The sequence below is a fragment of the Ictidomys tridecemlineatus genome, chromosome 9, assembly GCF_052094955.1.
Source record: "Ictidomys tridecemlineatus isolate mIctTri1 chromosome 9, mIctTri1.hap1, whole genome shotgun sequence".
Taxonomy (NCBI): domain Eukaryota; kingdom Metazoa; phylum Chordata; class Mammalia; order Rodentia; family Sciuridae; genus Ictidomys; species Ictidomys tridecemlineatus.
Window position 1 is genome coordinate 145,931,071 of NC_135485.1, and position 26,511 is coordinate 145,957,581.

Below are 26,511 nucleotides of genomic sequence, written 5' to 3' on the forward strand. Positions count from 1 at the left end.
AAGCAGGAAGTGGCCAAGGAGGGCGCGAGACATGAGAAGGCAGAGTCCAGGCCACTTAGTTTGGCAATGAAGAAATCAGAGCGGCGGTCCCAAGAAAATGCAGAGGTTTGAAGACGTCAGCGGGAAGGGCCCAGCTGGAGAAGGGGTGGAGCGGGTCAGCAAGGGAGAAGGGGCGGGCTCCGGGTCAGCGAGGGAGGACAGGGGTGGGCCTCGAGTCAGCGAGGGAGGACAGGGGTGGGCCGCGGGTCAGCGAGGGAGGACAGGGGTGGGCCGCGGGTCAGCGAGGGAGGACAGGGGTGGGCCTCGAGTCAGCGAGGGAGGACAGGGGTGGGCCGCGGGTCAGCGAGGGAGGACAGGGGTGGCCGCGGGTCAGCGAGGGAGGACAGGGGTGGCCCGCGGGTCAGCGAGGGAGGACAGGGGTGGGCCGCGGGTCAGCGAGGGAGGACAGGGGTGGGCCGCGGGTCAGCGAGGGAGGACAGGGGTGGGCCGCGGGTCAGCGAGGGAGGACAGGGGTGGGCCGCGGGTCAGCGAGGGAGGACAGGGGTGGGCTGCGGGTCAGCGAGGGAGGACAGGGGTGGGCCGCGGGTCAGCGAGGGAGGACAGGGGTGGGCCGCGGGTCAGCGAGGGAGGACAGGGGTGGGCCGCGGGTCAGCGAGGGAGGACAGGGGTGGGCCGCGGGTCAGCGAGGGAGGACAGGGGTGGCCCGCGGGTCAGCGAGGGAGGACAGGGGTGGGCCTCGAGTCAGCGAGGGAGGACAGGGGTGGGCCGCGAGTCAGCGAGGGAGGACAGGGGTGGGCCGCGGGTCAGCGAGGGCGTACTCTGACCCCTACGGAAGTGGGCAACCGCGAAGCCGGCCCCAGGACCGCCTTAGGGTCTGGACACACAGAAGACCACTTTAGTCCGGTGCGTCGTTCAAAGCCACGGCGTCGGGCACGCTGGGCACTGGACGCCGGCCGTGGGCTGGCACCCCCGCCCCGGGGCTTCGCGCCGCGCCACGCCTGAGGGTCACCCTGGCTCCGAGGCCCGCGGGGTCGCGCAGGGCTGCGACCGGCGTCAGAGCGCCGCCCCGGCGCGCCGAGCGGCCCCTGGCGCGGAGCGGCCCCGACCTCGCGTGGCCGACCGGCCCCCGCTCCCGCGGCGCCCTCACCCTTCTCTAGGAAGCTGGTCACCAGCAGGGTCCCGGCCGCCGCTGAGCCGCAGGAAGGCGCGGGCGACCCGCTCTCCGAGGTTTGGCTCAGCCGCTTTCGGTGCTTCTTGGACGACATGGCCAGCGGGCAGAGAGCGGGCGGCCGGCGGGCGGGCGGCAGAGCCGGCTGGGCGTGCGCGCAGCCGAGCGAAGACTTCCGGGGCAGAGGTCGGCGCGCGCGGCCCGCGCCGTAAAGCCCCGAGTGGAACGCGGCCCGGCTGCGGAGGTTCCGCTGCTGCCCAGGAGGGGGCGGTTCGGCGGCTGGAGCCGGCGCGTCGGTGGTGCATCCCTGAAGGAGCGGGCGCAGGGGAGTTTCGTCCCCCGCTTCACCTGGAACGTCGGTCGGTGTGAACGAGCGAACGCCACCAGCGTGGGGAAGCGTCTCCCGCCCTCTGCCGCCGGGGAGCCCGGGACTCGCGGCCTACGCGGGGCGGCTTTGCGCGGCGGGGACCCCGCCCACTCGGCGGCGGCGGCGCTCTTCTGAGGCTTACGGCGGCGGCCGGGACCCGCCGCGGGGGCTGACGGGACAGGACGCGACGGGACAGGACGGGACGCGATGCGGCCGGTCGGGCGCTGCTGGCGCGCGGCGCTGGTGTGGGCGCGGGCGCGAGGCGCGGCCCTCGGGACGACGGCGGGGCGCCGCAGGGCCTCTGGGCCCTCGGGCGAGCTGCGCGGAGAGCCCGACAAGTTCGGGGGCGTGTCGGTGCGCTTGGCGCGGGGCGGCGCGCTGGACCGTCTGGACGCCGCCGCCTTCCGCAGCGCCCTGCGAGGCAAGTGTCCGCGCGGCCGGGGCGGTGGGGCGGCCGGGCGGCCCCGCGCTCGCCGGGTACCCTGGGCACCCTGCCGGTCCCGTCGACCCCACGGAGGTCCAGGCGAGGAAGGCACTCCCGACCGCGGCTCTGCCAGCCTCGCCCGCTGCCCGGCCGGCGCCAAGCTGACCCCCCCCCAGGACCTCCGTGCGTACGCTGGGGCGCTCGGCGGGCACCCCACTGCTGGCATCGCAAGGCAGGCACCTGGGTCTGCAGGTGACGTCCTGCGCTTGGTCCAGGGTTCTGCCACGAGCCCTGCCGCTGAGAATGCGTCCCCTAGGGTGCTTCAGCGCGGAGTGCCCGCCCGGGCACTGACGGTGTGATCAGGCAGGCCACCGTGCAGGACACTCAGGAGTTCTGAAGGGACAACCTTGGTATCTTGATAATACGAATTCTGTGCCATTTAGGAATCATTAAATAATAGTCAAATTATTAAATGTTGATATTAAATAACTTATTGAATGATAAATTGTGTTTTTTTAAGATTTTTTCTAAATGATGGGACTGAGGAATGGAGAGAATAGGGTAACTTCCCCTGGCTCTACTTCTGTTCTTCCTGTACCCTGCTGCCCGCTGGCCTACTGCTACAACTCCATTGTGTTGTCATTCAGTCAAACAAAACTGACAGTGCCTGCAGAGAGAACCTAAAATAATCTGAGAAGAAAGCCTGATTGGAAGTTTTTGTTCTTTTCAAATAAGTTGAACTCATTATGAATAACATCAGCAAAAGTTGTTAAGCTGTTCACACATAGAAGTACACCATCCTTTTTGTGTTCCTGTTTTATTGACAACTCAAAAGTTAGATGGTAATTATAACACAGATAATAAACTGCAAGGGTGTTTCTGGTCTTTCTATGCCACTGAGTAGCTGTGCCACCTTAGGCAACCAGTTATTTAATAAATAGAGATTGAGCACTGGTGCATAATATGGCGCTAACCTGGATTGCAACTGTATAGAATATTAAATAGGGTGAGAAAGAAATGTCATCAGGTAACTCGGGATGAGTTCTAATCATCTCACATGGTTAGTACTCTTTAAGTTCACATAATAGCATTTGTACGTGGTTTAGGAAAGATTTTTGTTCAAGACATAGACTTTTTTTCTTAAATATTTTTATTAGTTATTGATGGACCTTTTTTATTTATTTAATTACTTATATGTGGTGCTGAGAAGCGCTCTACCACTGAGCCACAACTCCAGCCCTCAAGAGGTGGACTTTTATGAGCTGGACTTTGAGGGACAGATAGAAGCCATGGGGATGGAAGGTGGTGGTGGAAGGAAAAAAAATCACTGAAGTTTGAGAAAAGGAAAGAATTAAAAAGTGAGTCTGAGACTTCAAGTATTGATGCCAGAAACAAATAAGCTAGTATATAAAGCTAGTTTGGGACTGTAGTATTCCGTTTTGAAAGTACTTTGAGAAGTTTTGAAGTGGCAGTCTTCAGGAAATGTCTGAGAGCAGCTAGAGAGCTGACAGTTAAGTGAAGTCAGGACTAGGCACTAGCCTTGTGCCAAAGAGTATGAGATGCAAAACAGCAGCAAATAGCAGTACATTTGCAAAACCTTTTTCATTTACTCTGAAAGATTGGGAAGAAATACATGGGAATTCCTGACTGCAATCTTCAAGTGTTGGTTATGGGTGTATATACATGTCAAAACTCATCAACTGGAGGTTGTGTCTCAGCGGTAGAGTGTGTGCCTAATGTGAGCCCTGGGTTCAATCCTCAGCACCACATAAAATAAAGGTATTATGTCCAACTACAACTAAAAAATAAATATTAAAAAAAAACCTAATCAACTCTAAGATTTCTGCACATTGCTTTAATTAGACCTCTGGTTTTTAAAGATTTAATCAGAGAAAAGGTCAGAAGGATCTGATCCCATGGCCTCACAGCATGCTAAGTCAGGCCAAATCTGTTAAAGGCACTGTTCTGGGCACACCAACTTTCCAGAGGGGCATACAGCATGGTCCTTGGCTTGGAGGAGCTTGCTGCAGAGCTGAGGAAGAGAAGAGAGGGAAAAGTTCCCTGAACAGGTGCTCAAGCCTCCCAAGACCCACGCTTCAGGGTTGGGGACAAAAGCAAGTGAGATGATGCATAGGGAAAGTGACCGGAAAGGGTTCTCAAATCTCTAAAATTGTGAAGTATTCCTTTCTTCACCCCTGCCTTTGTCTTTCATGGTTATAAGTACTTAAATAATGTTGTAAAGCATCTGAAACTTAATAAAACTTAAATGAATTGGCATCTTTATCCCCTGGCTTAATCTTATGTAATGAAGTAAGAAACTTTAAAAAATTCAAAGACAAAACCTATCATGTTCATTGGGGAATTTTTTATAACAAAATTAGAAATAAATGTCTATGAGTAGAAGGTTGGTTAAGAAGCTTATGAATACCTACATATGGAAAACTTGGAGTTATTAGAAATTTATATTCATTCAAAAAATTTTGGTAACTTACCCCAGAATGTTTAAGATATGTTGTGAAAGACATGATATAAGCTGTATGTAATATGATGTTACTTAAAAAATTCATGAAAACAAAAAGAAATTTAGATATTTTCAAACTAGTAAAACATTAAGGTTAATTCATTATCTTTATTTTCAAGATTTTCTAGAACTAGCATAATTATTTTAAAATAATTATATACTTTTGACCATCTTGAAATTTATAAACCAAAAATAATTATGGCACAACTCTTTAAGTGCAAGTAAAAGTCCTTAATAAAGATCAAGACTAAGGGTGTTAAAAGAAACCATTGGCTGGTGATGTAGCTTGGTAGTGGAACACTTATCCCGCATGAAGCCCAGGGCTGGATCTCCAACATCACAAAACAGAGAAAGAAACAGCATTAAAATTGTATTCCATTTTGTTTAAATCAGTTTATTTGTCTATTCTGCAATTAACAACACCTGTTATGTGCCAAATATTGTCTTCAGCCGGTATGGATGTGAAGATCAGCACTGTGTTCTCAAGGATTTTGATCTGGTAGAAAATCATATAAATAATGTGGTAATTATGAAAAACATGGTAGTAGCCACACTGGTGATGTGAACAGGACATTTTGGGATCTCTCCAGAAAGCTAATCATGAGGAAGTACATCCCTAAAGATGGCTTTCTGGAGGAAGTGACACCCTGAGCCCAGTTTTAGTTTATCCCATTTGTCTCACTGTAAAATGTTTACAGATTCTTATCTTCTACATTTTAGCTGCAATACATGAGTGGCAATCAGAAGGTAAAATAGCCGTCTGGCTGCATATTCCCATCCTCCAAAGCCGATTTATTGCCCCTGCTGCTTCCCTGGGCTTCCGCTTTCACCATGCAGAATCAGACTCATCTACGCTGACCCTGTGGCTGGGAGAAGGGCCCAGCAGATTACCAGCGTATGCCACACATCAAGTAGGAGTCGCAGGTCAGTTTCGAACTCATGGCCACTAGAGTTTACTTTTTAAAAGTTCCTTAAGGTTAACCCAGTTTCTTTGATGAATGATTTTGTCCAGTGATTATCTTCCTGAAACTGTTGCAGAGCTTTTAAATAAATGAAAGTTGCTTTACAGATCAGCAGAGGGCATCACAAAGAACTGGCACATTGAGAGCTGAATTCCAAACCTGTTCTCAAACAGTGGCATGACTTGGAATCAGAAAATAAATTCATTCAACTTAAATAAACAAAACAATCAGAGTCTCTAAAGGATGAAATTTATTTAGAAATAGCCGAGTATTGCAATGGGAATACAGGTACCATGGTAAACTATGAGTGTGTTCAAAGAAGTTGAGGCCAGGACAAAATTTGAGAGACAGATGTGAGTAGAATTTCAACAGGTATTTGGAAATGGTTATCACTGGGCCACAGTGATTAATAATAAAAGTACAGCAGTCTGAAGTTGAACAAACAGTTTCAGGGAAGATGTCCTCATAGAGGTATTTTTTTATGTTATCGCGGTGGCCTCTGAAAGCTGTGGTTATGGCAGAATGTTGTGATGATTACCATCAGGCCTCCTGTACGACCAGCCCTTCATAACCTCCCAGCCTTATTCACTTTTTCTTTTTTTGGTTAGGTTTACCACAGTGAATCTATTTTGATTCTGACAATTTTCATGTTCTTATCACACATATTAGTACTAAACATACGAATCTGTACAGTAAAATATAGCTTAGGTTGAGTATAAGGTAAAGAGAACCAAATTGAATATTACTTCTTAAAAACATTTAGGTTAAGTTATTGTGCCAAACCATTATTTAAAATAGCATGATTTAATGACAGTGTAGAACTTCATAGTTTGATTAGCTTCATAGATATAAATTGAGAGAATACTATCTTCCAATAAAGATAGGGACTCACATAGTAGAAGGCATCAAAATCAGAGGGCTTATTAAGACAGACTGATGATTCAGGAGGTCTGGGGTGGGACCTAAGAATTGGCATTTCTAATAATTTTCCTGTGGCTAGTTCTGCTATTGCAGCTTTTGGTCTTAAAATCACCCTTTGAGAACCAGGATTAAGGACATTCTTAAATGAAAGCAATAATATGTATTAAATAGTAATTTATTAATAATTTTAATTAGCAATTTTATATAATTTACAAGAGTTTTAAAGCTATTTTGCACATAAGAAGTGTTTTAAAGGAGTTATTCAAGAAGTCTAGTAATGTCTTCTCTATCTGAAGTCTTAAGCTTTCCATTCAGCTTCATTACAAACGATTGTACTTAATAATTGGGTGACAGCCTCACACTTCGTTGGAAAGTCATAGAAATAACTCTCATTCATTGTCATGGATTTCTGATTGAGTTTGCAATCATTACCATAGAATTGGTGATATATACACTAAGAGTATTCCATGAGAGTTTATAAGTAAGTATAGTGTTGTCTCGTATAGTTTAGGAGTTCTAGAGGACTTCAAGAATGGGAGATGTGGAACTTGATCAGTAGTGAAGGATAACTAGGATCAGAGGGGGCTCTTAGGGATAGGAACAATCTAATGCAGAGATTTTTAGGTGGACAGAAAATAGTCGATGTTATTATGAGCAACAGAAGGACAGAAGGTTGCTCATAGTATGGCTGGACCAGAGTGAGCTGTGGCTTCTTCCCTGGTTAATTACCCTCACAAGCCAGCACCTACTAGCCTGGCATCTACTGGCTTCTTCCCCTGCAATGTGCTTCCTCAGAGCTTTGTCCAGTTCTTGACAGTTGACGGTTCTGCACAAGTGTCTCCTCCTCAGAAAAGCTCCTGACCCTCCTGTCTAAAACGGGGTTCTCCTGCACACCAGTCCTATCAGCCTTTGTCCCTTTATCTAGAGCCACCTGTCTTTATTGCACATAACACAATTGGCAATCTTATCCCTACAATAATATCAACTCCATGAAGGTGGGTATTTTAAGTCTCCTTCACCACTGTATCCTCAAACAAAGATAGTCTGGCCTAAAGCAGACACCCAGGATTTCTTGAGTGAATGTCAAACCTTCAAGTGGAAATGAGCCCTTGGAGTGCCATATCGTACTGTAAAGAGTGCCTACTTGGGGGGCTTGGTTTGTGGTTCAGCAGTAGAGTGCCCACCTAGCACATGGAGGCCCTAGGTTTGATCCTCAGCATCACATTAATCAAATAAAGTAAAGGTATTGTGTCCAACTTAAAAAATAAATTAAGCCAATTAAAAAAAAAAAAAAAAAGAGTGCCTACTTGGAGCCCAGACTGGCTGCCAGGCTCCACTCTCCCTCTAGGCTGCATGAACTCAGGTACTCAGGATGTTCAGCAGATTCTTTTGATAGCACCCTAGACAATAATGCACACAAAGCAGTAAGCACAGTCTCTGGCCATAAGCTGGGAATTTTCACTTGATCTCTGACCTAGGATTGGTTTAGCTCTTGTGCTGTGGCCAGCAGGGGTCACTCAAGTTTTGTGTACTGGTCCTGTGCTCCTGTTACTAGTGAATTCATTAGGGGAAAGTTCAAGGTGGCTAATCACAAATTTTTATACTTCAAGAGTAGGTTTCCTTGCATGCTATCCCTTGGAAAGTCCAATTTCATCATAGTTTAAATTTTATAATAGAATCCATCATCATTAATTACACCTCATTTGGTTTTACTCTTGTTTTAAAACACTAAGTAGTGTTTCATTTCAGTTTTCCTTGTGTTAAAAATACCTATTCCCTTTAATATTTTATCTCTACATAGTATTTATTACCATATGTTGTGTATAAGGACTCAATATTGAAAGAATGGCTGAATATGTGGAAAATATCTTCCCACATAAACAAATGTTTATGTTATCCCATTTAAAGGAACCTAATAAAGATCATTAGACTGTTATTTATATTTTTGACCCAGGATTGCTCAAAGATAAATGCTAGCATAATCTATAGTGCACTAAGTAATGTGTATAATTAATGAGTAAATGAAATAAATGGATTAGAACTTTAAACTACAAAAAGAAATATTTGTGTTATATGTTAAAAAGTTGTGTACAATTAGCTTCAGAAAGGTCCTGAACTGAATACTAAGATAATAGGATTTGGATTGTTAGGGGTCAGAGGCCTGTGTTCTATGCAGTGATTCAAGAAAGAATGAAAAAGCAAATGCATTTATTCAGTGAACACTTTTAACTGGATGCTCTGAATATCTCTCTTCCCAAATCCACACACTGAAGCCTAATCCTCAGTGTGAGGCTGTGAAGAGGGGAGGCCTTTGGGCAGTGGGATCCAATCCCTCATGAAGGAGGCCTAAGGGAGTTTGTTTGCCCTTCCACTGTGTGAGGACATAGCTAGAAGACACTAAGGAGTGGGCCTTCTCCAGACACTGAGCCTGCCAGGACCTCAGTCTTGAACTTCTCAACTTATAGAACTATAAGAAAATCGTGTTATGATAAGCCACCAGTTTGTGGTAGTTTATTATAGATGCCAAATGGACTGCAACAGGCACTTAAAATTATCTGAACACTATAAAGAAAATGCCGTGAAAGGATAGAAAGATTGTGTACCAAGAGAAATAGACAATCTAGAGAAGCTTAAGCAGATGATTATGCTACAACTTGGCATATACTAGAACTAAAAATAACTACTGAACAATCAATTCCTTGCTCAGGAGATTTACAAGTCTTCATGGATGAGATGATATCTGAACTAGGCCTTCAAGCATGGGTAGGATTTTGATGACCACAGATAAGTATGGGAGGAGTCTAAGAGAATGAAATTAATATTTCTTGATTATCATTTATTGTTTCTCCTAACAGGAGCTGTATTTGATGAGAGTACTAGAAAAATATTGGTCGTACAAGATCGAAATAAAGTAAGTTGCTCCTGTATTATAAATGCTTTCCAAATGTTTGGAAAATGTAGAAATTTTGACATGCCTAAGAAATTGTAGAAATTTAAAGGAATTTATAATTTAAGGAATTATAGAATCTAGAAGTTATTTCTAAGCAATTATGGATCATTTTGATATTTTTTCCCAATCAAAAAGTACTAGAACTCAGAAGGCTGAGGCAGGAGGATCATAAATTCGAGGTCAATCTCAACAACTTGGTGAGACCCTCAGCAATTTAGTGAGAACTTTTCTCAAAAATTTTTTAAAAAAACTTTTTAAAGGGCTGGAGATAAAGCTCAGTGGCAAAGTATTCCCAGTTACAACTTCACACACACAAAAAAAAGTTATTTTTAACTAGTTATGGATCATTTAAATATTTATAAATATTTGAATATAAGATCAAGAAGTACTTAACAAGCCGGGCACAGTTGTGCACACCTGTAATCCCAGCAGCTCCAGAGCTGAGGCAAGAGGATCTTGAATTCAAAACCAGCCTCAGCAATTTAGCAAGGCCTTAAGCAACTCAGTGAGACCCTGTCTCTAAATAAAATACAAAATGTGGCTGGGGATGTGGCTCAGTGGTCAAGTGTCCCTGGGTCATCCCCAGTACCAAAAAAAAAAAAAAAAAGATACAGTTCAGTGGTAGAGGCCCTGGGTTAGACATTCTTCCATGCATTCGGGTGTGTTCCACTCTGTGCCAGGTGCTGAGAGTACAGTGATTTGTAAGACGCTCACCCTGATGCCCTTCAGCTTACTGTTTATTTGGACAGGCAGTCATAGAGCAGATAATTATAGTTAACTTTGACTGTAAGGAGCCCCTGAAGACTTTTCAGAAGGGGTGACACTTAAAACAAGTCTAGGAGAATGAGTAGAAGGTGATGAACTGGTTTAAAAAGGGGGTAGAAAAGCAAGCTGAGAACGTTAGAATTGAATGTGTAAAGGCACAGAGTTCACGAAGGGACTGGCATGGTGTGGGAATAATAGTAAGAGTTCACAGAGGTCGGGAATGTAGGAGTGTTAAGATTTTTGACCTGAGAACCAGGCTGGGAACAAATACGAAGTACCTCATACCAAAATAGGTCTAGGCAGCTAGACACTAAGGAGAGCAGTGTCATGAGTAGAAACTGGATTTTTCTCCCAGAAGTTACAACTCAGAGTGAGAAAGAATAGTTACTTAATACTTTGAGACTTAAGTAAATATCAATAAACAGAATCAAAATATTTCCCTATATGTTTTTAAAATTTAAATTATTTGTAACAATAGCTGAAATCAGTGTCATTTTCTCAGAAATACTATCTTAAAGTCATTCTTAAATAAGGAACTTTTGAGGTTTAAATTAAGGCAGAATCAGTAACTCAATTAAAGCATCTTATTATCAACAAAAATTTATAGAGACCTAACGTCATTGTCTAGCTCTCAATAGATTTTGTATTTAAATTGGGGGAAAAACACATATATTTGGTGAAAACGACTAAATGGGACCAGGAGGGCCTAGTTTTAAGGGTGCCTGGGGTTTAGATTTAAATGTAAACAGTTAATCATGTACAGATTGCAGTCATGGTGATAAAATGATGGTGATTAAATAGGGGGAGGGTAATGCAACAATAACCTTCAAATCAGCCCAGCAGTAGCATGCCAGGGGAGGGGAGGGGATGTAAACAGCAGACTTGGTGTAAGGATGACAACCCGCCCCTGGGCAAGTCTCCACGCCCATTTTCTCATCTTTCAAATCTAGTCCTCATACCTTCCTTGGGAAGGGATTTGTTAACTATCTGCTCTGTTCTTTCCACTGAATCCCTTCCTAGTACTTAAGCGAATGAAGAAGGAAATGCACAGCAATGGAAAACTACGCTGGGCAGAGTGACCTTATGTACAGTTTAATGATTTGTTCTCTCATTTGTATCAGTTTATATTTATAGCAATACACAATAGAATGCTGAGCACAGTATTTGTTTTCTTTTTTTATTTGTATGACAAGAAAGAGCTATTTTTTGGCAAGAATGGTATTAATAAGTAAAGATGTCTATTCACAGAAATAGCTAATGACTGAAATAGATGCAAGTCCTGTATACACTTGAGAGAGTCTTCCTTTATTAAGGATTGTACTTCACCAGTAACCATTGGGTATCCAACCATTGGAGGTCAAGATTTTTCTGTTGAATTTTTCAAAATTAAGTTGCATATATTTAAGGAGTTATTTGTATCATTAATAATTCCAAATACAGTTAGAAATACTTCCAAATCAGGAAAAATTACTAGAGTGTGAAGTATCTTGCCTCCTCGGGGCACAGCATCCAGGGGCAGTGGGAGGGCCCAGCAGCTGACACAGTTTGGTGGGCTCTCCTCCTTCCCTCCTAACAGCCACTGTGGAACTAGCATCAGCAGGGCCTGTAGTGGCTCCTTGTGTGCTGAATGTGTCTGGCAGGAGCAGGTACGCTTTCCGCTTTCCGCTTTCCATACGGAACCAGAAATGGCTGCCAAAGTGTTGAAGGCACAAGCATGGAGTCAGAAAGGTGCACTAGAAAAGGAAGCTTCTTTGAGTAACAAAGGCCAAAAAAAAGAGTTTAAGGTGTTTTGTAGTTCTTTTACATTTCACATTGAATAAATGATAGCCACCTCTGAGATATGATAGAAATGACAAATACATAATAGATTATTCTCAGAAATTGGTTTATAAAATGTACCTTAGAACAAGGTCAAGATTTTAAATGATCTAAAATTATTTGTGATCCATGTATAAATTATACATACATGACATAAGCAGACCACTGAATTACTAAGCTATTGATGAACTTTTAAAATTTCCATGGGTTTTCTTTGCTTAAATCTTTTGTCTTTACCTCTTGTCACCATAATATGATTATTTAATTAATGGATGATACATATTTAAGTTTTTTCTATGTAATCAAAACAAAAACAGAACCATTATCTGATATTTCCTTTAAAAATATTATTTTAAAATTATTATTTTAAAGTTCACTTCCAGTAAACTAAAGTTTCAACTGCTTAGCACAAATGAAACCAGATGTGGAAAAATACTTCATCTATACTAAATAAAAAGGGAAATTGTATTGTCTGACCATTTTGGAACCCCTTTCCACCTAGCAGATCTGCCTGCCATATGATGAGCAGACAAGGTCCTTGTCCTAAGGCAGTCTGATGCTCCAGCTTCTCTTTTTTTAATGTTTTATTTTAGTTGTAGATGGACATAATACCTTTATTTTATTTATTTATTTTTATGTGGTGCTGAGGATGGAACCCAGGGCCTCACACCTGCAAGGCAAGTGCTCCCCACTGAGCCCCAGCCCAGCCCATGTTCCAGCTTCTTGTAGGCACTTGTCGAGTTTTGCTAGATTGCCTGTCCTATGCTTAGGCTTCAGTTCACTCATCACTCATCAGTTCACTCTCACGGGCCAGAGAGATTAGGAGATTCAGCATGGAGGTGACAGCTATTGAACTATGCAATCAGGATTTTATTTCTTCAAAATGTTATCAAATTTTAAATTATAGTTGGCTGTTTTGTATTCAACCATGTGGGCACATGTAACTTCCAGCTAAAAATAAGGAAAACAAACCTAAAATAATGTTACATGAAAGAAGTCCAGAAATGATGCCCTTGGTTTTAATCCTATCAAGAGAGCCTAAATTTATGTATAACATCTACAGTAGTCTTATGGTATTCCTCTTCTGTTCCTACCCCATTTAGATGTATTTCAAGTCCAGTCTACCTTATGATCACCTTAGACATGAAAATATAAAGATAATAGCTATATATGGACTCAGGCTCATGTTACCAAAGATACTTTTCTTTTCCTGAGATCTATCATGTATTATATCAGTATACTCTAACAGAATCTGGGGTTTTTTTTAATAGTAGATCTGATACCTCCCTGAAAGACAACCTAAGCTGAGCTGGGCACAGTGCACATGCCTATAATCCCAGCAGCTAGGAAGGCTGAGGCAGGAGGATCTTGAGTTCAAAGCCAGCCTCAGCAACTTAACAAGGCCCTAAGCAACTCAATAAGACCCCATCTCTAAATAAAATACAAAAGAGGGCCAGAGATGTGGCTCAGTGGTTCAGTGCCACTGGGTTCAATCCCCAGTACCAAAAAAAAAAAAAGCTGAGTATTGTTAGTTAACAATAAGGTGGTCCCATTGCACAGACTTTAGGCATGAAACAATATGCTGTGTTACAAAGCATATTACTGAAAATGATATTTATATGCTTATTTTTAAAAACATTTTCATAGGCACTTTATTTTCTCAGGAGCTTTGATCAATCCCTGGTGATTATGAGTATAGTTTGTAGGTTTCTTTTGTGTTCAGTAAGGACAAATATGTTAATAAAATGTGATTACTGATGCTTATTACTCCACAGGATGTGTGAGGATGCAAACAGAGATACAGCCAGAGAGGCCAGTGAAGCCACTGCTTGAGTCATTAAGATGAGCAGAAGGAAGGCTTACACCAAGATGGTGATATGAAGAAGGAGGAGAGATGTTTCTAGGAACTGGTGGCCATGACTTTGTTAAGAAAAGGAATAAGTTTTAAATCATTCAGTATTTTGAGCTGGGAGGAGATGCTGGAATAACGGTATCATCAGCAGATTCAGGGGGTATTGGGAAGAAAAATGATGAATTCACTAAAGGGCATATTTGGCTGAATTTTAAAAGATATTTAAATTGAAGTACCCACACATTTCTTCTCAATCCTCCTGATGAATTACTGAGGACAGAACAGATGTTGGATGTCAATTCTCTAGGTTCTTATGGTACCAAAAAGAGGTATTCCTTATTCTTTACAACTTCCACTGTCATAACCCATAAGTACTTTGAAACTCCAGGCAGTGGCCCTTACCCACGGGACTGGATACAGGAAAATATTGGTGTGCGGGCTGGGGTTGTACTGCCTGTCCTTAAATAAGGTTGTAGGGAATTTATTATGACTTCCTGTGGCTGCAGTTCCAGCTCTTATACCCTATGTAATCGTGCCCTGAGGAGTCATGCCATGATGTAGCTTGAACGTGGCCCACAAGAAGCACTGGACAAAAAGCTGAACAGAGTTCTGTGTTCTAAACACAGGTGAAGGGTTGATTCTAGGGATTGTCTGGTAAGAATAGTTGTCAGTGCAGGATGAAGTGGTTGAAAAGTTATGAACAACAATATATCAGTTCACTCTCACGACCAGAGAGATTAGGAGAGTTCAGCGTGGAGATGATAGTGAATTCAACTGTCTGGATCTAAGTTGGCTCACCATTTTTTGAAATAAATTATTTGGAAGTAAGGATTTGTTGGACATCATATTAGGAAAGGAAGGTTAAACACCAAAAGACCTTTTTTGTTTGGTATAATTCTGGAGTGTGTCTTTTAACAGGGAATTTTTACTTGGTTATTTTAGAAGATGTTAAACTTTAGTTATGTGCAAAGTGCCTCACTTAGTGACTAAAATTAACATTTATGGCACATACATAGGGAGAGAAATGAGTTGTCTTATTCCCAGTATCTTTAATTATTGTTTTGGAATGAAATTTACTAATTAATTATATAAACATACTCTATTTTAGCACATGAATGTATCATTTAAAGAAAAATGTAGTTCTCCATACAGGTGAATATATGATTCTTATTGCTCTGATATTTTCTTTGTGTGTAGCTGCATTTGAACAGCCGAGGAATGTCCCATTGCATCATTTTATGTTTGCCGCATCTTTAGTTGAACACTTAAGTATTTCACAACAACCCATGAGGGGTTTTATTCCCATCTTACAGATGAAGAAACCAAGTCACAGAGACTAAGTATTTTGCCAAAAAATACATAGATAATGTAGTGGAACCAAGATTCTAATCTAACTTGGAATTAGGTTATCTGGAAAAAACTAAAGAAAGGTTAGGCAAAGTCTAAAATTAATCATTCATGTAAGAGTGATAAATCTCTCTCCTTCCATACCCAGTTACTAGTCTGGAATACTCAAGGTTGTCCAGTATGACAGCACATAGAAGGGTAAATAAATGACGTGACCATGTGTGTGTGTGAGAAATGTATAAACACGCATATACATATGACAGTTATCCTTATTTCCTTTCAGATGACAAAAATTGATCCAAATGTAAAATGAACTTAGAATTAAATGTTATAATCTAAGAGCCATGAAGAGGCCACTTCTGAGAAAATTTAATGCATTAAGAAAGTGGATTTTGTTTTTAGGAAGAGCATTTAGCATTCAGTGAATGCTTTCCAGTTTTACACCAGCCTGTATACTCCTTACTAATCAAAGTACTGATCAAAGTTACCATCATAACAACCTATTATTATCATCATCTGCAACCTTGAAAACTCCATGAGAGAGGTGAAGTCTTAGAGTTGAATTGGGAACTCTGTTTGCCAGTGGTGGTACTGATGCAAGTTAATTGACAACTAGATTAACAGGGCAGAGTTCCACAGGGTAAGGATTTATATGTCAACATAATAAGAGAAAGGGATAGCACTCCTAGGGACACATGCAAGGTATGGCAGCCAGCTTCTGATAGTTTTTTACTGCAGTTCCTCCTCTAGGTGCTCATTAATGATCAGCCTAACGCCTAGCTGAAAGCTCCCACCTCTCCCTCAAGTTCCCTCTACTCTACACACCTGGATTAATAGCAGCTTCTTTCTCAGAAATCTCTGCCTTTAAAAGGATAAAGGAAGGTCAGAAAATGTCTCATTTGCCATCTGCTGTATCTCAGATGTCTTCAATGTAACTTATGTCATTCTGGTGGGTTGTGGTTCCCTCCATTTGGGAAGACACATCACCCAAACTCAAAATCCCTCACAGGAAGTGCTACTTACCCAGTCCTGGTGTCTGCCAGATGTGAGGAAAACTGCAAACTGGATTTTGCTGATACTAGGAAAGAACTGCTGGCAGCAAAGCAGACTGCAGGAATGGTGCGCCCAGGAACCACAGCACAGGAGAGTACAGGAAATAACCGTCACCCTTCTCCAGACTTGGAGTTTGTTGGTGGAGCCTGAAAGGGAGTCAGCTGGCAGTGCAGAGACTGGTTAACAGAGGCCCTGTGCCAGCATCACGAAGCAGGTACGGAAGGGCAGGCTGGGTACTGACAGAAGACCCCACCTGTGGACTCTGCTGCTCTGCAGGGGGGAGCCCAGCAGTCAGCCTCCAGGTGCTTGTGCTGTAAAGTCTGAGAGCAGCTGAGCTAGCAACTTGGGCTTCCAAATTCTGCTGGTGTTCAGACCTGCCAGTCATCAGTTTGAGAAAGTGCTGCTTCAGATTTAGTCAGGTTTTCACGTTCCCCCCACATTCGTAAGACACTGGCACTGGTAGAAGCTAGGCAGATGAAATTATGTTAAAATAGTGGTTTCTTTGCAGAGCAGGTAGGAATGATAATTTTAAATAGAGTTTTGATTTTTTTTAAGTTATATGCAGTGATCCATTTAAGAACAAAATATGCAAATGAAGTATGGATGTCTATTTTAGCAACAAAAAATAGTGAGAAAAGGAATCATTTACTGTATTTTGGCATTAGATGGAATTTAAACATAATTGAACAAGTACTTATTAATAAATTTTATATATTATAAATAATTAGAATTATTTTCAGACATTTAAGCCAGTTTTCTCCTTTACAGTTTTTTGTTTTGTTTTTAAAAGCATGTGTGTGGTACTAGGGTTTGAGTCTGGACTTTGCACATGCTAGGCAAGTGCTGTACCACTAACCTACATCCTAGGCCTGTGAAGTGTTTTTTATAGAAAAAATGTACCCTCAGAATGATTATATGCACACACTCAAAACACAGACCTAACGGGACATTTAAAGTGTGTCCTTTCTCCTTCCCAACCCCATGGCTTTGAGTAATAAAAAGATCTACCAGTGGCTTGACCTTACAAATTGAGTGCTAACAAATTGTGTTCAGGTTAGGGGCCTATTCATTGATTTATTAAATATTACTGGGTTCCTTTTCATACGGCGCTGTATGACCTTTTAAGCACTGGGCATAAATTAGTAAACAATGCAGAGTTTCTACATCTGGAGCTAACAGTCAAATACATTGATACAAATATTAAAATGAAAACATAAGATGGAGATGTGTTACTCAAAAAATAAACAGCAGTGATAAAGAGAATGACCAGTTTGCAATATTATACATTAGTTTCTGTACACCTAGCAGCTGGCACTCAAAATTTTTGTTGAATGAATCAGCCACACTATGAGAGATTTGATGGTAGCTTCCAAGTCATTGGTGATTATAATATTGTAGATAATGAGATTAATCTCAATACACCAGGTTCAAATCCTAGAAAGTGAGTATGGTAGAGTCAAGATTAGACAGTGGTGATAAAAGATAACCAGATTTCTGGTATCTAGCCAGGTAGGAATAAAGGCAGAACAAGAAGTTAAAATAATACAAGAGAACCAAAGGAAAGAGGCAAGCAAGTCTGTGCCCTTGTTCCAGGTTCTTGAGATATGACTGAAAGAAATTAGTAAACCAGGCACGGCGGTGCATAGCTGTAATCCTAGTTACCGGGACTTGGGGCAGGAGGATCTCAAGTTCAAGACCAGCCCGTACAACACTGCAACACCCTGTCTCAAAAGAAATTTTTTTTATTAAAGGGTTGGGGTTACAGCTCAGTGGTAGAGGCTTGTGTGCAAGGCCCTGGGTCTGATTCCCCTATACCAAGAAAAAAGAAACAAAGAAAAAAGAAATTAGTAGTCTTTTGGGGTTGTTGTTACAGAAACTCCTGGTTAGGATTTCAGGAACCATATCCAGGGAACAATGTCCCAAAGCTAAGCCTCTGCTCAGGAAAACAGAAAATGTCTATGGAATTAAGAAACTAGTGAGAAAAAGGGATCAGAAAATGAAGCATGCTCTTTCACCTATCCTAAAAACCTTAAAATAGATTTGAGTTTATCTTCAGGACAAATGTAAAAGAAACAGCACTCTTAAATTTGAAATTGCAGAGAAAGTATCTAACCTTCTGTTAGTATCAGTGAAAAATGTATTAGCAGAGTGCCTTTGTCAACACCTGAAATGCCCAGTTCCTGAACTTGCAATTACTGACTCTAGGAAGGGGAGGATTGCAAAGGAATCCAGGAGACCATCCTTACCTCTCCTACAGTCTTCTGTTTTCCACACACACATCAAATTTTTATATATTGTTGATGGACCTTTATTTTACTCACTTATATGTGGTGCTGAAAATCGAACCCAGTGCCTCACACATGCTAGGCAAGTGCGCTACCATTGAGCCACAATCCCAGCCTGACACATCAGATTTGTAACTAGCAAATGCATAAGAAAATTTGTCCTCCTACCACCATTCCAAATTATGACAGAACTACTCTAGTATTGTTTGAAATCATACATTTTAATAAGTTTAAAAAGATAATTTACCTTTTCTGGTATGCTTAAGGACCTAGATGACCTCACCAACCTAAAGCAGGGAGGGGGTCATAGTTGTGAAGATTGAGTAGTTCAAACAGAGCTTCTAGGCACAAGAACATTTGAGAAAAACATTTTTTTTAAAAGAGAGTGGAAAGTTCTTTTATGACGATCGGGGAATTAAGTACAGTAGAATTTTATACTTGGAATCCTAGAGATGTTTTGTATAGGAAAAGAAAACAAAGATTTAAAATGTAGCCAATTCAAGGAGACTAAATCTTCCAAACTTATCCTCAGTAGTTTTTTTTCCCTCATGAAAGAAGTTAGAAAGATAGAATAATAATAAATCACTGCTAGGTAATATCACAGGCAACAGGTAACACATTCAACACTGCCCTCAGTTTTAATCCAAATTCACATATACTAGGGGAGTGCAGGTCTAAGATATAGATTTTGATTGGATGTACACAAAATATTCCAGTTAGTATGAGGAGAAGACCAGAGGTGTATGAAAAACCACATAGCTAAGTATTAGTGAGAAGTCTCAAATCAGCTTTTCAAATTTCTTAAAAGAAATGGTTAGAATCAAATTGCCTGGACTTGAACCCACACTAGCTGTGACTCCAGACCAGTGACTAATCTTTATCACCTCTAAATTGGGAATAGCAGACTCTTGTTGGATTTCTGTGCAGTTTAGATGTGTTAATTCTTACAAGAACATTTAGCAGAGTGTCTAGAACGTGGAAAGCATTCAGTACACACTAGCTAATATTTTAGCATTATTTTAACATTACTAACCCTGTTGAGTGTTTTAATATAAAGAGAATGGGAAGATCTGCCTGCCTTGCTATTGCTCAAACATTTTAAAACCACATGACTCAGGCCTCTCCACCTACCACTTAGACCCCAGCCTCAAAAACCCATACTTTGGGAGAAGGAAACTTTTTAAAATAAGCTCTTTAAACCTAAGTGATATCAGGAAGTGTCACACCTATTTAACAGCATAAAATATACCTGATCTTACTGAAGCCTTATTTAAAAATCAGATTTGTGTGAACTGTTTTCAATCCTTCTGTCCAGCATTTTCCTCCTTCTGACAAGTTTGTGTCTCCAAATATGATAGAGTCTCCAATCATTTATAGTCAAGTCTAGGCAAAGATTTTGAAAGTTGACTTTTATTGTTCTTTTAAACATTTGTCTACCCAGTCATAACAGTTTTGCTGCTGCAGATAGAATTTATGTTGGTGGTCAGACAAAAGCCTGTGAAGTTTCTACAGAAGAAAAGCTACAGAAACTATTTTGAAGTGGAATCCAGGACAGTGTACTGAGGTAGAGACTCGGAGATGGTTTCTCTGCACTAATAAAGTGAAGCATAATTTACTTTGTAAACCAACACTGAGCCTGCCTGAGCCAGATGCGGAAAGGTGGGCGGCCTGAACGCTGTACCCACTTAACCAGCAGCCTGGGAAGCCCCGGGAACCTTGCCACTGGTGTCCAAGCTGGCATGATTAGGAAGTGACACATCCTGGGGAAGCTCTCCTCAGGAAATGCGTGGGCCACCAAGCTCGCCAGCAGGAGGGCCACAGCTCCTTCTGTGCGTGAAGAGTCTACAGAGTGCTGGCCCTTCTTCAGCTTCCTTGTGGGGATGGATACATAGAACAGAGCTCTGAAAGGAAACAGCAATCCTGACAGCCACAGGAACACTGTCATGCCATCTCATAATCACCTGTGGTCTATTTCTAAGTTACTCTATGCTATCCCAATGGTCAGAGCTTCCTACCTGCCCCTCCCCACCAGAAAAAGCAGTGTTCTGGGAAAACACAAAGAAATGATAGACAGAAAACACATCTGATCAATTTTATTCATACTACCCATGAAAAGCAATTACATTTTTACATAAAATTATGAATGTAGACAACAGAATCTTAAGAGTAGTATGTCTGATTAGAAATACAATACAGTAAATAGATATGAAAATTAATAGCATCCTTTAGTGATTACATTTATTCTGTGCTTTCTACTTAATTATAGCAGCATCTGTAAGATTCTCCTATTTGTTCATAGTTAACTAGGAGCGAAATTTAAATTACACAAATGTAGTAGATATTTCCCTCCAAAGTTTCATTAATACAAATTTTATCACATTAACCAAATAAAATTACTTCTATTTCCTGAAGAAAAAGGTGGAGAAAGATTTCATAACTCACTAGCTCCTTAGCAAAGGAGGGAAGGAGAGGAACAGGAAACTGGAAAAAGTGAGTTCTCATTGCCTGGACCAGCGCTGGGTGTTTTGGCACCTGCAGGTGTGTGCGTCTGTGTGTTACTGAACAAATGCTACGTAAACATTTTTTTCTGCTTGATGTTGCAGATGAAAAATATGTGGAAGTTTCCAGGAGGCCTGTCAGAGCCTGGAGAAGATATTGGTATGTATCTTACATATTATAAGTAGCTTGAAAATACTGAGGAAATCATGTGCTTACTTTATCTTGCTCTGTATCGAAGAATAAGAATGTAAATTTTCTAATTTCTTCAGACCAAGTCAGAGAGTTTCAGAGAGATTACTAATTCAATAAAATTAGCAGCAACATTTCTAGCATTTCAATTTATTCCGTTAGTTTGAGGAATACCATTAGGAACTTAACACCTGTTCTGTTTAGGACTGTCTCTAGATTAATTTGTATGAAATCTTTAGGTATCCATGAGTAAAGCTTAGCATTAAGGGCTATTCTGAATATGACTAAAATTGATATTGGAGTTAAACTACAAGAAAACACAAATTTTGGACCATTATATCACAGAAAGGTGAATAATAACTTAAATTTAACATTGAATCAATATAATAAAGTCAGTTATACAGCTAAAATGATGTAATTCTTCTCTTTATAAGAATTTTATCTACTATTTATTTTGAGTACGTAGGAAGCCAGAACAGTAAAATATCATGAGAAAGTCTCAAATGAGAAATAGCTCCCTAAAATAACTTACTGAGCTCAACATTTAACACACAGAAATAGGAACTAATCTGAGAATTCTCTATGCCACTAATTTATAGGAAACAAAAGAATAAAAATAATTTTCTTGTCTATGCTTAAGCCATTGGATCAAATTCAGTGTCATCCTAATCACTAAAAATTTCATTTGATACTAACATTATTTCTCCAAGACCTCTTCCTTAACATGCATGTCCCCTATTCTCTTTAGTCAAGAATACATTATGGCAATTTACTGAACTTACTTTTATTTAAAGTCAAGGCATAGTGATGTACACCTGTAATCCCAGCGACTCTGGAAGCTGAGACAGGAAGTTCTCAAGTTTGAGGTCAGCTTTAGCATTTTAGCAAGGCCCTAAGCAACTGTCTCGAAATAAAAAATAAAAAGGTCTGGGGATGTGGCTCAGGGGTAGAGCATCCCAGGTTAAATCCCCCCCCGTTACTATAAAAATTACAATGTGTGTGTTCTTGAAACTTGATTTTTAAGTGTTATTACAGATCAGAATGCCCTCTATGCCTTGTATAGCCAACTCCTAACAATCTTCCAGTGAACTGATCACACTCAGGGGTGTCTACAGCAGATCTTGGGTTGGAGAACTTACTGACCTTTTGCTTAGGTTCTGCTAGGTGCGCTGGTGGCATAGGAGTATTTTGTTGAGGAGTGAGCACTAAAAGAGAAGGCCATTTACTCGGCGAGGCTACCCTATTCTGATCACCATCCGCGTGAGGCCTGGGCATGGTGGGAACTAGGGAAGCCACGCCCTGCATTCTTATCCTGGTTATTGGGGGACGTCTGGAGAGCCTCTGTGGCTTCCCCTTCTGAGGCTTGCCTTCACAAATGAATCCATTTTATTTTCCTTTGAACTTTCATGGATCCTTTGAATGTCAGACTTACATATAAATATAAATGAAGAAATACACATTTCAAAGCTAAATACATTAAGTTTAGGTTTAAGTATAATCCAGAACCTTTAAGTCAAGATAATTAAAAATGCACTTTTCAAAAGTATTTGTGGTTATCACACTCCACCATCCAGAGATTACACACATACCTCAGTCATGTGGAATAAGAAAAAAAGCAGCAACTGTCAGTCACCTTCCTACCTGGGTGTAGTATAAATTAAGCTATGTGATAAAACCCAAGAGCAGCTAGAAATGACCCCTGACAGTAGAGGTCTGAAAGATGTCTGTGTGAGGGTATTTCTGTTTTCTAACAGTACAAGAGAATATTCTTGATAATGAAGCCAAATCATCCAAACATTATGTAGATTATTTTCTTTAAACCCTACATTCAGGAAAGTAACATACTGTAGGAATACTTCCATCACACATACATACAAACACTTCTATTTGGCTGCAGACTGGACTCTTTGTTGAGTCCCAGTAAATACACTGATTAACTGGGAAATGTGTTTGTTTGGAATCTTTCATTCTTTGGTGATACTACGTGAGGCAAACAGAGTTCTCTGTAGTGTTTCAGAAAGTAAGAGGGCCATATACAAAGTAGAATGCAGTCCTCCAGGCTGTGGTATAAAGGCATCTGTGAGGTTAAAATAGACACACTGCCGTCCTGGGAATGCCATCTCCTCTGTCGATCTGTAGTCACAAAGATTATCAGTGCACCAGAGCCATGAAAGCCCACATTCCGCAGAATTCTTCCTATTACTTCATTTCAGTTCAGCCTCGCCCTATTATTAAATATTACAATTTAGAAATAACAAGTATAAACTCCATTTCATCACTGTCCTGTAATTAAACAACAAAACATTACGATGACATATTCAAACACACCTCTTTTTTTTCTTTCTTTTTTTTTTTTTGGTACCAAGGATTGAACTCAGGGGCACTTAACCACTGAGCCACATCCCCAGACCTTTTTTATTTTTAATTTTGAACAGGGTCTCATTAAATTGCTGAGGCTGGCTTTGAACTTGTGATCCTCCTGCCTTGCCTCCCAAGTTGCTGGGATTACAGGCATGCACCACCACGCCCAGCTACCCACATCTCTTAATCAGCAAAAATAAAAACAAAAGCTTACTAGTTTTTCCTATGTTCTTCACACTTGTCAAATAGTATATCTTACTTCAGTTGAGGTTACAGTATATTAAAATAACTTTAAAGGCACAACAGAACAAGTCACTTGATCTTGATAAAAAAAAAAATTTTAAATTCATGTTGAAAATCCTTGAGGAAGAGATTTTCATCTTGAGGTGGAAGGGGTCTCCAAAAGTCCAGAGGTGGAAGCACTTGTTTGCCCTTCCATTTTCAAAAGTGGTCAGTGATGGTACTACTGTGAGACTGGTCAGAACTCTCCAGGCAGTGCTGACTGACTTCAAGCAGGACAGCCTGCTCAGTACCCTGCCCTGTGTTTCCTGGGCCTGCAGACGGCCTGAACTCATGAGCTCAGTACCCAGCTTCTTATTAGTGCTACTAGGAGCTAGACAGAGTCCCCAGGATATTTTTCAGAGCATTTAAAGAATAAAAGTACAGATATGAACAAGAGTTAGGGGCATTATCTAAAATTTTAAGATCAGTGCCACCAACTTTAATAATCACTTTAATAACAAATATATACTGTATACAGATTAAAGTTTCATACTAAGGAATTTTTTTTAACCTAGATTATTCTTCTACGCCTTCAGTTGTAACCCCACCACCTCCACATTCTTCTCCCTGCAGTGCTGGGGACTGAACCCAGGGCCTTGCACATGCCAGCCAAGCACTCTACCAGTGAGCCACAACCCCCGCCTCAGTGGTTTCAGTTTTAAAATGTAAAACTAGTCATGCTGAGACTATGGGCAGATCTCAGTATGGGAAGTCATAGGTTAACTTGAGAAGGCTGTACTCTTCCTGCGCGTGGGGAGCACATCCAGGGCACTGAAGAGGAGCAGAGGACCAGAGAAGCAGGGGGGCCTGCTCTTCACAGCTTCCTCTTCTTTGCTGTTTTTTACCAAAAGAGTTACTAAGAAGGCAAAGTCACTGACCACATAGTGAAGGCACTTCAAGGTGTCTGAACCACAGCCTGTCTGGCAAGTGAGCCTCCCAGAGAAGCCGTCAAGGAAGGCAGCTCTTTAAGGGCTTCCAATGGATGCTTCCAGAGACAATTTAGGTGGTCTTTCAGGATATTCAGGAAACACACCACAAAAATATGGTAATAGTAATAAAAATCCTACCACAGAAATTTTGCATTTAGTTGAAAAATTAACCTTCTAGAATATGAAGGCCCTTATTATGTTATAAATTTTTAACGTAGTTTATTTATATATTTAGTACTGGGGATCAAACACAGGGGTGTTTTACCATTGAGCCACATTCCCCAGTTCTTTTTATTTTATTTTTGTTTAAATAATTATTTTTTTTAGTTGTAGTTGGATATAATATCTTTATTTATTTTTATGTGGTGCTGAGGATCAAACCCAGGGCCTCACGAGTGCTCTACCGCTGAGCCACAACCCCAGCCCCACAGTTCTTTTTTATTTTGAGAAAGGGACTTGCTAAGTTGCTGAGGCTGGCCTCATACTTGGGATCCTTCTGCCTTAGCCTCCCCAGTTGCTGGGATCACAGGCTTGCACCACCACATCTGGCTATATGATACATTTTATGTGTCCCTAGCCTTTTGAAAACTGATGAACATCTATTGCCTTTTGGTATTAAAGGACTGAGACCAAGCTCTTTGAAGTCTTATCTCAGGAAACAAAGGCAATGCCAAAATTTCCTGCAGTGGGATCTTACTGCCACATTACTGGAGAAGCATAACAAAATGGTCACAAGGCATTTGCTCGGTAACCAGAGGCTTGACAGTCCCACCTGGGATCACCAGGCGAAATCAGACATTTCATAGTTCACTTGACCCATTTTTCAGTTCTGTGGACTTTTAGGGAAGAACAGACCACTTCTGCTCAGTTCTGCAATATGTAATTTTAGGCAGCTTTCATGGACGATCAGGAACAAGATAATAATGAAGATATATGTCCAAGTATTATCTGCACCTTTGCAACATGTTTTAACTTTTGCAACCTATGCTTTTACCTTTTGGGAAACAGAGCAGGAAGAGGTTAAAAAGATGTAACCCTAAAAAAAAAAAAAAAGTGAATAAGCCTCTAGTTAGCAACCAGCCAAAGAAATAGTCAATATATCAAAAGCATCTCAGGTGTAAAGTAGTGAAATAATTTTGGTATTTCAGGACATCCAGAAGTTAGAGTTAGTATTGAAAACAGCCAGCCAAAGGTTTTGCTTCTGGACTTTGAGATTTTAACTACAAATCTTCAAAGATGATGTGTCTAAAATGGTGATCCTTACAATCTGCACATCTGTACTATGTAGGAGATACAGCAGTTCGAGAAGTTTTTGAAGAGACTGGTATAAAGTCAGAATTCAGGTCCCTCCTGAGTATTCGACAGCAGCACAGCCTTCCCACAGCCTTCGGGAAGTCAGATATGTACATCATCTGCCGCCTCCAGCCACATTCCTTCACCATCAACTGCTGCCCGCAGGAGTGTCTCAGGTGCGAGTGGATGGACCTGGTGGACCTGGTCAGGGCTGGAAACACAACTCCTATCACCAGCAGAGTGGCCAGGCTGCTGCTCTACGGGCACAGAGAAGGGTTTGACAAGGTAGACCTCACCGTGGAGGAGCTTCCTGCAGCGTCTACAGGCCTGCTCTATAAGCTCTATCACAGGGAACTGCCAGAGAAGTGTGCACTGTGACAGGAGTGCACTGAATCCACACCGACGTGTGTTGAAAATTTTAAGGAAACTGTCAATGTTGATTAATATATGCCAGATAATAAAATGTCATGAACACTTGGGATTATTAAATATTTGATGGTAATTTTCTAATGCCTATGATTTCCT

At 41.5% G+C, this 26,511-nt stretch overlaps 2 protein-coding genes across 9 annotated transcripts in view; one reads left to right on the forward strand and one right to left on the reverse strand.

The window, feature by feature from the left end:
• Afg2a (AAA ATPase AFG2A) overlaps positions 1–1,395 on the reverse strand; it is a 253,129-nt gene extending 251,734 nt beyond the window's left edge. For 2 of the 6 annotated variants that reach the window (XM_078022148.1, XM_078022147.1), the window contains exon 1: positions 1,148–1,394. In XM_078022148.1, the coding sequence (XP_077878274.1) occupies positions 1,148–1,265 (118 nt within the window). In that variant the 5' untranslated portion in view covers positions 1,266–1,394. Of the gene's footprint in view, positions 1–1,147 lie in introns of all 6 variants that reach the window. The other 4 variants (XM_078022145.1, XM_078022150.1, XM_078022146.1 and 1 more) reach the window with 4 other exon arrangements.
• Positions 84–26,488, forward strand: Nudt6 (nudix hydrolase 6). Of its 3 annotated transcripts, XM_078022151.1 has the most exons (5): positions 1,390–1,956; positions 5,201–5,404; positions 9,219–9,274; positions 21,037–21,091; positions 25,982–26,488. In XM_078022151.1, exons 1-5 carry the CDS (start codon positions 1,743–1,745, stop codon positions 26,362–26,364), a joined length of 912 nt encoding a protein of 303 aa, XP_077878277.1. In that variant the 5' UTR covers positions 1,390–1,742; the 3' UTR covers positions 26,365–26,488. The 3 variants fall into 3 exon arrangements, with proteins under 3 accessions (XP_077878279.1, XP_077878277.1, XP_077878278.1); XM_078022153.1 differs by lacking the exons at positions 1,390–1,956; positions 9,219–9,274 and adding an exon at positions 84–105; XM_078022152.1 differs by lacking the exons at positions 1,390–1,956; positions 5,201–5,404; positions 9,219–9,274 and adding an exon at positions 16,876–20,923.
• Positions 26,489–26,511: the final 23 nt, after the last annotated feature.

What these genes read in the sequence shown, in the direction of transcription:
- Nudt6 (XM_078022151.1), top strand. Translation starts at nt 1,743, where the DNA reads ATGCGGCCGGTCGGGCGCTGCTGGCGCGCGGCGCTGGTGTGGGCGCGG. An exon ending in CTTCCGCAGCGCCCTGCGAG is followed by an intron (nt 1,957 to 5,200) that starts GCAAGTGTCCGC and finishes TCTACATTTTAG; the next exon opens with CTGCAATACATGAGTGGCAA. An exon ending in AGAGCCTGGAGAAGATATTG is followed by an intron (nt 21,092 to 25,981) that starts GTATGTATCTTA and finishes TGTACTATGTAG; the next exon opens with GAGATACAGCAGTTCGAGAA.